Genomic DNA, 12,475 nt, shown 5'->3' on the forward strand with positions numbered 1-12,475 from the left:
GATACGTTCGGCCAAGAGAAGTGGCAACCACACCTCCGCACCTTCAATGGAAAGAAGGGCGTGGAAACAGAGTCGCGTGCAGCTGAGACTACATCTCCCGCTGCCCTTTGCGGCGATCCTCGTTGGCTTTACCCAGAATCGCTCCCACTGCAACCTTGCGTCTTTCCGTGGGGCCCCGGATGTAGACTCCCTCTTACTCGGCGGGCGTGGTTTCACAAAGGCTCGGAGACCTGGGGCTCTCTTATTGGTTGTGGTCCTTCCGACTGGATTGGGCGCGAAGGAGGGGGCGGTGGCCAAGGCGCGCAGTGCTGTAGCGACAGCCAATCAGAAGCCTGGTTGGCCTTTGGCGGGAGGCGGTAAAGCTGAGGCTTTGCAGATTTGGCGCGAGCGCGGTTTGGCTTTACTGCTGCTGGTGTGTAGTTTATTCGGGAGCTTGGCTGAAGAGTCCCTGAAGCCGTGTGCGAGAGACGTGAGGAAGAGCAGGCACTGAGGTGACTCAGCCTTGTGGGGTGGAAAGCAGATGATTTCTCAGGGAGGTTTAGGGTCTGGAAGGCAGCGGAGTTGGGAGAGGGGCGATGGCTAGGGCCGCAGCCTCCCTTGAGGTTCGAGGTGAAGTGAGGAAAGAGCTCAGATCACCGGAGGTCTGAGGTCGGGGTAAGGGAAAGAAATAGGCTGGCAGTTGTGCGTGGAATAAAGGGGCTGAATGTTGTAGGAGGGAGATGTTCCTGGGTGGGGTTGAGAGGGTGTGGGGTGGGGACCGAGTGCCAGACGGAGGGAAGACTGTAAATGTGGCCGTGTGCTGGGCTAAGCTGGTGATAAAGACACACCCCGTGCCAAGAGTGAGGGAATTAGAAGTACTGTAGAAATCTGTTAAGATAAACTTATTAAACTTACTGCATCACTCAAGTGGTTAAGAACTTGAGCTCTGGAGCCAGAAAACCTGGTTTGCTATGACTTTGGATCTCTGTGCCTCTTGAGTTTTCTCATCAGTAAAATAAGGAGAGTAAGAGTGCCAATTTCTAGGGTCGTCTTAAAACTTAAATGAGTCAGTGCCAGAGGGGCGCGGGCCTGAATCATTTGGTAGAGTGTGCCACTCATGATCTTGGGGTCGTGAGTTTGAGCCCCACGTTGGGTGCAGAGACTCCTTTAAAAAAAAAAAAAAGAATAAAAGAAAATACTTATAACAACAGTCTTCCACATAGTAGGTAGACAATAAGTGTTTGTTATTATTGCTCAGATTTGGGTGTGAAGCAGAACTGAATGCTAAAATATGGTTATAATTTACTTACGAAATGTTGATTATTGGTATAAATTCCATGTTAGCTATTTTTCTGTCACTCTTAGATACTGACTGGCTGTCCTGTTCTCTTTTTTTTGTACCCAGCCGTGTTGCCATCATGCCTCAAACCCGATCCCAGTCACAGGCTACAATCAGTTTTCCAAAAAAGAAGGTGTCTCGGACATTGGACAAAGCTAAAATCTCTGGAGACACCAAAGTAGACCTGACCAATCTCCAGGCCACACGCCGTTCTGTAAAAATTCTGCCTCTAAGCCCCAGAAAACGTCTTGGTGAGATATCCATTGTATATAAGAACAACTTTTTGACTGGTAGATATTGACCTCTCTTTCCTCAAAAATAAGATGCCTCGTCCTTTGAAGCAGCTTCCTAAGTTCATTTAAGACCACTTTGTTCACTTTGGTTATTTTCAGAATGATTGATGTGTTCATTTACTGAACTTCAGAGTTAAGTGACTTGTTGAGATTACCTTCTGAATTGCTTTACAGTTCTGGTATTCAGTTCCTTAATTTTGAACTTAGTTGTCAGTATTGTGACTTTGCAGTTAGCTATCTAGTATTTTGAAGGTTTCACCTCATTAGTGGTGAAATTAAGAGAAGCAGGGGATATTCTTGTTTTAGAACACTGGTTGGTGGGGTGCCTGGGTGGCTCAGTGGGTTAAGCCTCTGCCTTCGGCTCAGGTTATGATCTCGGGGTCCTGGGACTGAGCCCCGCATTGGGGCTCAGTCCCAGGACCTGGGATCATGACCTGAGCTAAAGGCAGAGGCTTAACCCACTGAGCCACCCAGGTGCCCAGATCATTTGTTTCTAATGAAGGGTGATGTGGCAACATCCGGAGACATTTTTGATTGTCAGAACTGAGGGAGTGCTACTGGCATAATGGATAAAGGCCAGATATCCTGCTAAACATTCCACAATGCACAGGACAGCCCCCAATAAGAATTATTTGATCCAAGATTGAGAAAAACACTCTTAGAACAATCTTAGAATTTTCATCCCACTAAAAACCCCTTTGCTTTCTCCCAAGTAGTTGTAAGATTCAGTGGTGCCATCTGGTGGCCAATGTTTGCTTCTTGAGGAAAGGCCGTCTGTTTTGGTGGTTTTGACTATAGAAATTTGCCTCTTGGGACCTGGGTGGCTCAGTCAGTTAAAAGTCTGCCCTCGGCTCAGGTCATGATCCCAGGGTCCTAGTACTGAGCCCCACGTGGGGCTCCCTGCTCAGCTGGGAGCCTGCTTCTCCCTCTCCTTCTCCCCTCTGTGTTCTTTCTTTCAAATAAATAAATAAATAAATAAATAAATAAATAAAAGAAGGAAGAGAGGAAGAAACTTGCCTCTTTCTGGGAAAAGCAGAGATCTTTGCAAGTCCTTTCACTGTCCTCTACTATGAATGACCATGTTTTGATTTTAATGTATTTCAGGTGATGACAATCTGTGCAACACTCCCCATTTACCACACTGTTCTCCACCAAAGCAAGGCAAGAAAGAGAATGGCCCCCCTTGCTCACGTTCACCTAAGGGGCGCAGATTGGTATTTGACAATCAGCTGACAATGAAGTCTCCTAGCAAAAAAGAACAAACCAGAGCTCACCAAAACAAAATCCGTTCGTCAGGCAGAAAAGGTCAAGAGATCACAACAAATTCTGAGCAGAGATGTCCACTGGAGAAAGAATCTGCATGTGTGAGACTGTTCAAGCAAGAAGGTTCGTTCCTATATGGCAACCGTTAATGCAGCCTTGAAAACAAGGCTGGTGACTCCAGATGAAACCCAGTGGATCTTCTCGGTCACCTCTGTTGTATCTAATTGTCCTTTCACATCTGACACAGGCACTTGCTACCAGCAAGCAAAGCTGGTCCTGAATACAGCTGTCCCGGATCGGCTGCCTGCCAGGGAAAAGGAGATGAATGTCATCAGGAATTTCCTGAGGGAGCACATCTGTGGGAAAAAAGCTGGAAGTCTTTATCTTTCTGGTGCTCCTGGAACTGGAAAAACTGCCTGCTTAAGCCGAATTCTGCAAGACCTTAAGGTACACTGAGAGTCCGAAATATGCTGCTCTTGCTAAAATGACACTTGGTTATGAAGGGTTAAGAAAGGTGCATGTGCTTAGGGGATTGAAGTCTCCCCTCAAGTAAGATGTTTTTAGTTTCTTTGTCTAAATCTTTCCAAATGAAAATAGAGCTTATTCTCTTATATGCTATTAACTCCTCAAAGACACTTCAGGTTCCATCAAACCTTTATCTGGGGGCGCCTGGGTGGCTCAGTGGGTTAAAGCCTCTGCCTTCAGCTCAGGTCATGACCCCAGGGTCCTGGGATCGAGCCCCGCATTGGGCTCTCTGCTCGGTGAGGAGCCTGCTTCCTCCTCTCTCTCTGCCTGCCTCTCTGCCTACTTGTGATCTCTCTCTGTCAAATAAATAAATAAAATCTTTAAAAAAACAACAACAACAACAAACCTTTATCTGAAGGCAAAGTATCTCTCATGTTTGCATTTTTCTAGAAGGAACTGAAAGGCTTTAAAACTATCATGCTGAATTGCATGTCCTTGAGGAGTGCCCAGGCTGTATTCCCAGCTATTGCTCAGGAGATTTGTCAGGAAGAAGTATCCAGGCCAGCTGGGAAGGACATGATGAAGAAACTAGAAAACCATATGACTGCAGAGAAGGGCCCCATGATGTAAGTAGTGCTCCAATGCATGTTATTCTGTGAAAATCTGCAAGGTCTGCTGCCCGCAAACTCACATTCTAGTCTCTTGAATGTATCAGTTTGTATGAGAAAAGAACATTTCCTATATTGGCTGTACAGATAGTTACATATGCTTAACGGGAAAGAAGAGAGGAAAAATACACATTCTGATTTTAAGTTGGAAAAAGTGTTCTTAGGCTAATCACTTGAAAAACCTGTATATTACTTTGTGTCATGGTGGGGGTATCATTGTAACAGTGACTGCAGAGAGGACAGATGATGACCTTCAAACTGGTGTCAGCTATAGGAATGTGACCTGGAGTCAGCCCAGATCTAACAGATTGGAGAGTTAAGGAGGTGAACATAGATACTAATTGTTTCTCTTTATACTTAGTGTGCTGGTGCTGGACGAGGTGGATCAGCTGGACAGCAAAGGGCAGGATGTATTGTACACACTGTTCGAATGGCCGTGGCTAAGCAATTCTCGATTGGTGCTGATTGGTTAGTGCTCCGTTGCTAATGTCAATGGGTCTAAAGAATTCTTTTTTTAATCGCTTCATCTTACTTATCACCTATTTTATCTTAAGCCAACTTTCTGCTTTCTTATCAAATGAAAAAAATTATTATAAAATAATAGTAGTTTTAAACTAAAATCAACTTTGTTAAGTCTGAATGGAATTGACATAATACTTCATTTCAGAGACAGTTGATTTTTGGAGTGTCTGGTCCTGCTTATCAGTGAACAATTCTAAACCTAACTTGGAAAGAGCATTCTCAAATGACTATGTACATCTTACCTAATAAGTGTGGGGGTGGGGTGGCTAGTGGGAAGCAACAGTTGGAATGCAGGATTATAACTGGAAATTGTATTTAGCTTTCAAAGGGTTTAGTTTTCCTTTGAGATGATTTGACCATGGTGACTGGTAGTATTTACCTTCTCCTCAGGTATCGCTAACACCCTGGATCTCACGGACAGAATTCTGCCAAGGCTTCAAGCTAGAGAAAAATGTAAACCTCGGCTGTTGAACTTCCCACCTTATACCAAAAACCAGATAGCCACTATCTTGCAGGATCGGCTTGATCTGGTAAGTGCCACCCATTGTACCACATTATGTGTCCCTTGGATCACCTCTGGTGGGGAAACCTAACAGTCTTTCTAAAATATTTTTGTTTAGAGGGGCGCCTGGGTGGCTCAGTCAGTCATTTGAGCATCTGACTCTTGATCTCAGCTCAGGTCTCAGTCTTAGGGTTGTGAGTTCATGCCCCACGTTGGGCTCCACACTGAACATAGAGCCTACTAAAAAAAAATTTTTTTTTTTTTTTTTTTGCTTTGATTGCTTCCCTCAGCAGGGAGTTCCTGTGGGCCAACATGAGAACATTTTTATATGAATTTCCACCCAAGGCTCCATTTATTGGATGCCTCAGGGTTGGAGTAAAAATAAGAGAAGAGGGGCACCTGGGTGGGTCAGTCACTGACCCACTTGAAATTGAAATTGAGTACGCCACTCAATTTCAGCTCAGGTGTTGATCTCAAGAGTTGTGAGTTCAAGCCCCACAGTGGATTCCACAATGAACAGGGAGCCTCCTTTTAAAAGGGGAGGGATGGCCCCTGGGTGACTCAGTCATTTAAGCCTTTGACTCTTGATTTCAGCTCAGGTCACCATCTCAGGTCCGTGAGATCCAGTCCCCTATGGAGCTCTGTGTCAGGCTCCGTACTCAGCGAGGAGTCGGCTTGTCCCTCTCCCTCTGCTCCTCTCTGCCCACCCCCTTTGACAAGTAGGTGCTCTCAAATAAATAAATAAATCTTTTTTTGTTTGTTTTTTCCTTTTTTAAAAGAGAGGAATCACTCAATAATTTTTTTTCTTTCTTTTTTTTTCTTTAAGTTTATTTTTAGTAATCTCATACCCAATGTGGGGCTCAAGCTCACAACCACAAGATCAAGAGTCGCAGGGTCGGGGCGCCTGGGTGGCTCAGTGGGTTAAGGCGTCTGCCTCCGGCTCAGGTCATGTTCCCAGAGTCCTGGGATTGAGCCCCACATTGGGCTCTCGGCTCAGCAGGAAGCCTGCTTCCCTTCCTCTCTCTCTTTGCCTGCCTCTCTGCCTACTTGTGATCTCTGTCAAATAAATAAATAAAATCTTTAAAAAGAAAAAAAAAATCTTCCTACTGCACAAGCCAGGTGCCCCTCAATATTTTTATAATGGCCTGTAACAATAGGACCTATGAAAAAGCTTTCTTTTGAAAATGACCAAATAGGGGTGCCTGGGTGGCTCAGGGGGTTAAAGCCACTGCCTTCGGCTCAGGTCATGATCCCAGAGTCCTGGGATCTAGCCCCGCATCAGGCTTTCTGCTTAGCGGGGAGCCTGCTTCCTCCTCTCTCTCTCTCTCTCTGCCTGCCTTTCTGCCTACTTGTGATCTCTGTCTATCAAATAAATAAAAAAGTCTTTAAAAAAAAAAAAAAAAGAAAAGAAAATGACCAAATAGATTTTAGTTTAGTTTTGCTAATATCTGGTTGCTTTTTTTCCCCATTCATGAGCCTCTACCACATGCCTACAAAATGTTTAAATGTGTGAAATTTCCATTTATTTATGAGCAGAAAAGTCATCTCTTAGACCCTAAAGGGTGGCCATTCAAGTTTAGACTTCATGTGAAAATATTTATGTCTGGGACCTAAATTACAGAAAAGGGGAAATCTTATAGTTCATGCTGTCGTCTCCTATGTCTTGTCCAAAGGTGTCTGGAGTTCAGGTTCTGGACAATGCTGCAATTCAGTTCTGTGCCCGAAAAGTCTCTGCTCTTTCAGGAGATGTTCGAAAGGCGCTAGATGTTTGCAGGTGAGTTATGGCACTATTGGCTGCTTTTATTAAAAAAAGAAATGCTGTTAATTGTCTCGTGTAACTCAAGTGAATGTGGCTTAAGAGGCTGCATTCTGCCACTTTTTACACTCAGAAAGGAGGACTTGTTTCTCAGTGGGGAGCTCTGCATTTCCACCGTGTTAATGTCTGAAACATTATCAGTCCATTACCTACAGAGGGAGAAACAAATGAGATGTTGCTGGCACTCCCTGTGGTGATTATAGATTGGTTAATTACATTTGTATTAAAAAAGACTCCAGTTTACTTTTCCATTAGCTGATCTCAAGCAGGTTTATTTATGGACCTGAACCATCTTTGCCTTTAGACTTTTTTTTCCTTCTTTTGCTTTTGTGAGCACCCCTTCCTCTGGTTGGTGGTCCCCCACACTTGTACTCCAGACCTCTCTCTCTCCCTTCTCTTCTGCCCCTCCTGCTGGGGAAATCCTCTGCGCTGACTGATGAAATCTCTTCCTTCCCAGTAGGGACACTGGGTCCATTAAAATGATACTTGCTGTGCTGGCCCGCTGGTCCAACCTCCCCCTACTGCCATGCAAAAGATCCAGGTCTGGCTTATGGCTTCCTGTGGGCAAAGTGCTTTGGAGACAGCAGTGGGAGAGTAAGCTCTTCCTATTTTGCTAGATGGCATGATCCTGGATTTGAAAGTTTCCCCTAGTCAGCAAACTACTTGAGTAAAGACTGCAGCTATGAGCAATGGTCATGTAGGCTGGTGTGGTTTAGCCTACACATATCATATGTATATAGAATTTAGGACTCCCCTTTTAGGTCCAGTGTGTATGGGTGGTACTGGCTCTCTCTGTAGGCAGTCACCCACCCACATAGCCTCTCTGCTATCCATGACATTTTTTCCTCCTTCGAAATGTTATTATTGGCTTAATGTATGATGACCTACTTGGCATCTATAAGAGGAAACCATATAGTGCTGAAAGTTTCTCAGATTCCCTGGTCTGTGAATTGTTTCAAGGCAACCAAGTCCCCTTTAGCTGAGACATAACCCAGTTTTGTTTGGGGGCTTTAAAATTATAAAACATGTGTCTTTTTTCAGCTTGGTGGTTTGGTGTGGTGTTTGGTTTGGCCCAGCATAAATTAATTTTAGAAATACTTTTTTATAGGAGAGCTATTGAAATTGTAGAGTCGGATGTCAAAAGCCAGACTGTCCTCAAACCGCTGTCTGAATGTAAGTAGTTTATCACTTTCCCGTCTTCCTTTATAATTGGAAGCTTAACTTTTCTGAGAAAAGAGGTAGAAAGACAAAATGAATGTAGTTAAATCCATACTTACCCTTTTCTGTATGTCTGTGTTTTTTGTCAGTTTCATCTACTTTATTTCTGTCTGGCCTCTCTGTCCTATAGTCCGTGCAGGCTGGAAACAAGTTCCCCAGGGTGTTAGATAAAAGGCTGGATCATAGTAAGTTTTCTTTCTAAGCTCTCGAAATGAAAATTGTGGACAGTAAGGCTTGATCAGCTTCTCTCTGGGTTCTTCCGTTGAGTTCACTTTAGGTCTTGAAATAGGTGAGAGGAAAGTAAGTAAGAGTCAGACAGTGAAAGAATCCGGTTCAACTTGGGATAGCTTAGCCTTTAGCCAAGTCTAGGAGGGTGGAGGTACGAAGATGATATTGCTACAGTAGGCTGTTAAAAAATGACAAAATGGTTTTCCTTTCCGTTAGCCTTGTTCTTAGTCATGGCAGATATAAAATGGCCATGAACTACATATCTTGTCAGTATTTAATATCCAGTGTTAATCTTTAGAAACAGGACAGTCTGATTTGATTGTTTCTTTCCTCTTTCACTCCTGCACTGGTTCAGAGTTATCAAAATTGTTTCTAGCACTACAGTTCCACAGAAAACATTTTCTCTCTTCCTTTCTTTCTGCCTTCCTTTCTTTTTCTTATCAATTCGTTGAAAGAAAATTAATAAAAATATTTCAGAAGCAGCCAAACTGACTGCTTAGGCTGACAGTAGGTAATATATACCAGTGCATAGATGAGATACTGGTTTCTCTTTAACTTTTCAGATTATTCCCTTTTCTCCTACCAGTGACATTTAGGCTTGTCAATGTTCCTGTGAGCACAGCTGGCACACGTAGCTAAAGGAGGTTGTAAGTTTCTGGCATAAATTATTAGACTAACCTAATTCCTGTCTTTTGACCTCTGGTATGTGTTATTAGGTTTGGATGGTTCTAGAAAGCTATACGGAGGCTGACTTCAATTAAATACAAGAAGGCACTTTTTTTTTTAAGAGAAGGGGAGAGAGGGAGTCCACCAGTGGGGAGGGGCAGAGGAAGAGAAAGAGAATCTTAAGCAGGCTCCACACTTCAGGGCTTGATCTTACAACGCTTAACTGACCGAGACACCCAGGCACCCCAGGATGGCACTTTCTAATAAATAGCACTAACTGGGCTCCTTTGACACATAGGCGGGTTCCCTAGCTTTGAAGCTATTCAAACAAAAGCTGAATAGATGATCATTAGTTGGGATTGTTTTGGGTAGGGAGCAAGAAGAGACCTCTAAATTCCTCTCAGCTTTAAGATACTGCTACTTGATCAGTGATCTCTAGTTTTCCTGCTACCATTAGTTCTTTGCAGCATCCCGGTTATGGTAATGAAATAGAAGCAGATTGCTTTGGGGCAACTGCTCACGGTCTGAGGAAGTAATTGAGGCAAAAGTTGTTACAGAGCAAATCCCTCCTCTGTCTTGCAATTCATGCATCTCCAAACAATGAGGCCATAGTCCTAGGCATCTAGCTGGCAGTTCCCCAACCTCCGGCCTCTGAGATGGTGCTATCTGCTAAGATATCCAGTGACATTTTCTCAAGTGTTGCTCTGTTGTGGATCGTCTTAGGCAAGTGAACCAAAACTCAAAGGTCATTTGGAGAAGCTGTCTAGAGGACTTATGTAGGATTCACTTTTCTGTCCACATTTAGTCACTCATTTCACTTTTTTTCCTTTCTTGATTACCAGGCATACTCATCTTTGCTTCAAGGTTCTGTACTTTTCATCTTCAAGATACTGAGAATTTCCAAGGCAGAATACAGTAGTCCTCTGTCTAGTCCTCCTTCTTTCATGAGGTGGATTTTGTCTCTCTGACATTAAATTGCATTCTACAGGACAAAATAGCCTACCATTCTGCGCAGAAAAAGGATAACCCTATTTTCCAAGTCGTCGTCTTTCTGAAGATAGCACTGTCTCTCATCCTTTGGCTTCTAGTTACAGAGTTGGAACCTCTGCTTTGCCACCACATGACTGCATTTGAATTGCCTTCAACTAAAACTTAGTATCATCTGTCTCGATGTACACAATACTTAAAAAAATCTAATGAAGCCTGATTTATTTACTTTTTAGGCAAATCACCCTCTGAGTCACTGGTTCCCAAGCGGGTTGGTCTTATTCACATATCCCAAGTCATCTCAGAAGTTGATGGTAACAGAATGACTTTGAGCAAAGAAGGAACACAAGATTCCTTCCCTCTTCAGCAGAAGATCTTGGTCTGCTCTTTGCTGCTCTTGACCCGGCAGCTGAAAATCAAAGAGGTCACTCTGGGGAAGGTGAGTTGAGAATCCCAGCAGATGGAGCTGGGGTGGAGACGAAAATGCTTCGCGGAGCAGATACTGTCCGAAGGGCCTATTATTATGCTCCAGCTGATAGGAGTTAAAAGTGGGTTTTTAATAAATGCTGGTCCCATGTAAAAGGCAACTGATTTTATTTCCCTTGGGTTGTGGTTGAGAATTTCCCATTCTTCTCCTCCCCTTCATTTCTACCTCTCCCTGTGAAATACATGAAGCTCCTCTCCTGCCTTAGGTTTTGGCAATATCTACAGAATGCCTTCAATGATTTTATTGAGAAGAGGGAAAATTGGGGCACCTGGGTGGCTCAGTGGGTTAAAGCCTCTGCCTTCGGCTCAGGTCATAATCTCAGGGTCCTGGGATCGAGCCCCGCATCGGGCTCTCTGCTCAGCGGGGAGCCTGCTCCCCCCCCGCCCCCACCTCTCTCTGCCTGCCTCTCGGCCTACTTGTGATCTCTGTCTGTCAAATAAATAAATAAAATCTTTAAAAAAAAACAAAAAGAGTCTACAAGGTTACAAGAGATAGAACTTTTAAACAACTTTTGTATTCTCCCTTGTTTCTCCCAGTTATATGAAGCCTATAGTAACGTCTGTCGCAAACAGCAGGTGGCAGCTGTGGACCAGTCAGAGTGTTTGTCACTTTCAGGGCTCTTGGAAGCCAGGGGCATTTTAGGATTAAAGAAGAACAAGGAAACCCGCTTCACAAAGGTACAACTAACTGCCCCTTTGATAATGCTTTTTTAATTGTCCTGTTTTGGAGAGCTTATCTGTTTTTGTTAAAGATTTAAACATGACCACAGTTAGGTAAACAATTTGTTTTTGTCAGATAGAGTTCAAGATCTGTGAGGATGGGACTGGTATGAAGGAGGTATTTTCTGGAGGCCATTGAAAAAGCAGTGTTTAACTTGCTTGCCTCTTGGGAGGAAAGTTCAACATGATAGAAGTTTACATAATACAAACTTGGCTTTTGTGAGTTCTCCACCGTGAAAAGTCTTTTTCTCTTCTTTCCAGGTGTCTTTGAAGATTGAGGAGCAGGAAGTAGAGCATGCTCTAAAAGACAAAGCTTTAATTGGAAATATCTTAGCTACTGGATTGCCTTAAATTCTTTTCTTGTGTACTAATATGCTACCCAGAAGTACCCCGCTGGCGTTTAGAGAGCTCTGGAATCTTCATTTTAGTACTTTATCCAGGCCTGAAAACTAATATGACCTTTTTTTTTTTTCATTTTATTTTCTCTTAAATAATCTCTACACCCAGCATGGGGCTCAAACAAAAGTTGCATGCTCTTCTGACTGAGCTAGCCAGCCGCCCTGCAATATGACTTTTTTTTAATGGGAAACTGATAAATTTTAATCTGTAGGTTGATGAATATTAACACAGAGTAATAATTTTGGGTCTTATTTTTATGCATTAAAAATCCACCAAGTAGACTCTTTTTAATTATATTCACTACATCCACGTCTTGTGTGTCTCTAACCAGTATGCTTGTATTACAGCATGTAGGATTTATATGGTGGACTATGCCTGTATTTACCTCTTAGTTTCTTCAGACATTGGTGTGTTTTATAGAACTTTGGCGCTAGACTAAGAAGAATGAAAAAGGACATTCCAGAGAAATAAGCAAGTCTACATGGAGACCTGGAGGACCCTTTGATCAAATAATTTCTTTCTTTTTGGAGTATACTGTGTTCATGTTGCACATACTTCCACATTATGACATTTTAAAGACTCACTGAGTTTCTTGGGCACTCCCAAAGGTTGTGGGGGTGGTAAAGGGAATGTAACTGTACGGTCTGTGAATATATTTATTTCCAAGTTGCATTCTTTGTCTTTGTAATAAGCATGCACATTTCAAGAGAGCTCAAACTTTCAGCAAACAATGTGAAAATTTCCCCCAGACTGTCCCACGGTCTTACCTGCCTTCAGATGAAGCCACTTGTTTCCAGATGCCTTCATTTGGGGTTGGATTTTTCATCTAAACCTCAGATTTTTCCAGTCTTAATAGATAAATTAATCCATATGGCTATTCAAGTCTCCCCTGTTCTGGATTTGGTTTCCAGTGGCATTCAATGG

General features: G+C 43.2%; 1 protein-coding gene across 1 annotated transcript; it reads left to right on the forward strand.

The window, feature by feature from the left end:
- Window positions 1-337: 337 nt before the first annotated feature.
- On the forward strand, window positions 338-12,222 carry CDC6 (cell division cycle 6). The gene is made up of 12 exons (XM_080826064.1): window positions 338-491; window positions 1,385-1,569; window positions 2,716-2,997; window positions 3,122-3,321; window positions 3,790-3,965; window positions 4,369-4,475; window positions 4,920-5,059; window positions 6,705-6,805; window positions 7,956-8,020; window positions 10,183-10,385; window positions 10,970-11,110; window positions 11,414-12,222. Exons 2-12 carry the CDS (start codon window positions 1,398-1,400, stop codon window positions 11,501-11,503), a joined length of 1,677 nt encoding a protein of 558 aa, XP_080682190.1. The 5' UTR covers window positions 338-491; window positions 1,385-1,397; the 3' UTR covers window positions 11,504-12,222.
- Window positions 12,223-12,475: the final 253 nt, after the last annotated feature.

This window comes from Martes martes, assembly GCF_963455335.1.
Source record: "Martes martes genome assembly, chromosome: 16".
Classification (NCBI taxonomy): Eukaryota; Metazoa; Chordata; class Mammalia; order Carnivora; family Mustelidae; genus Martes; species Martes martes.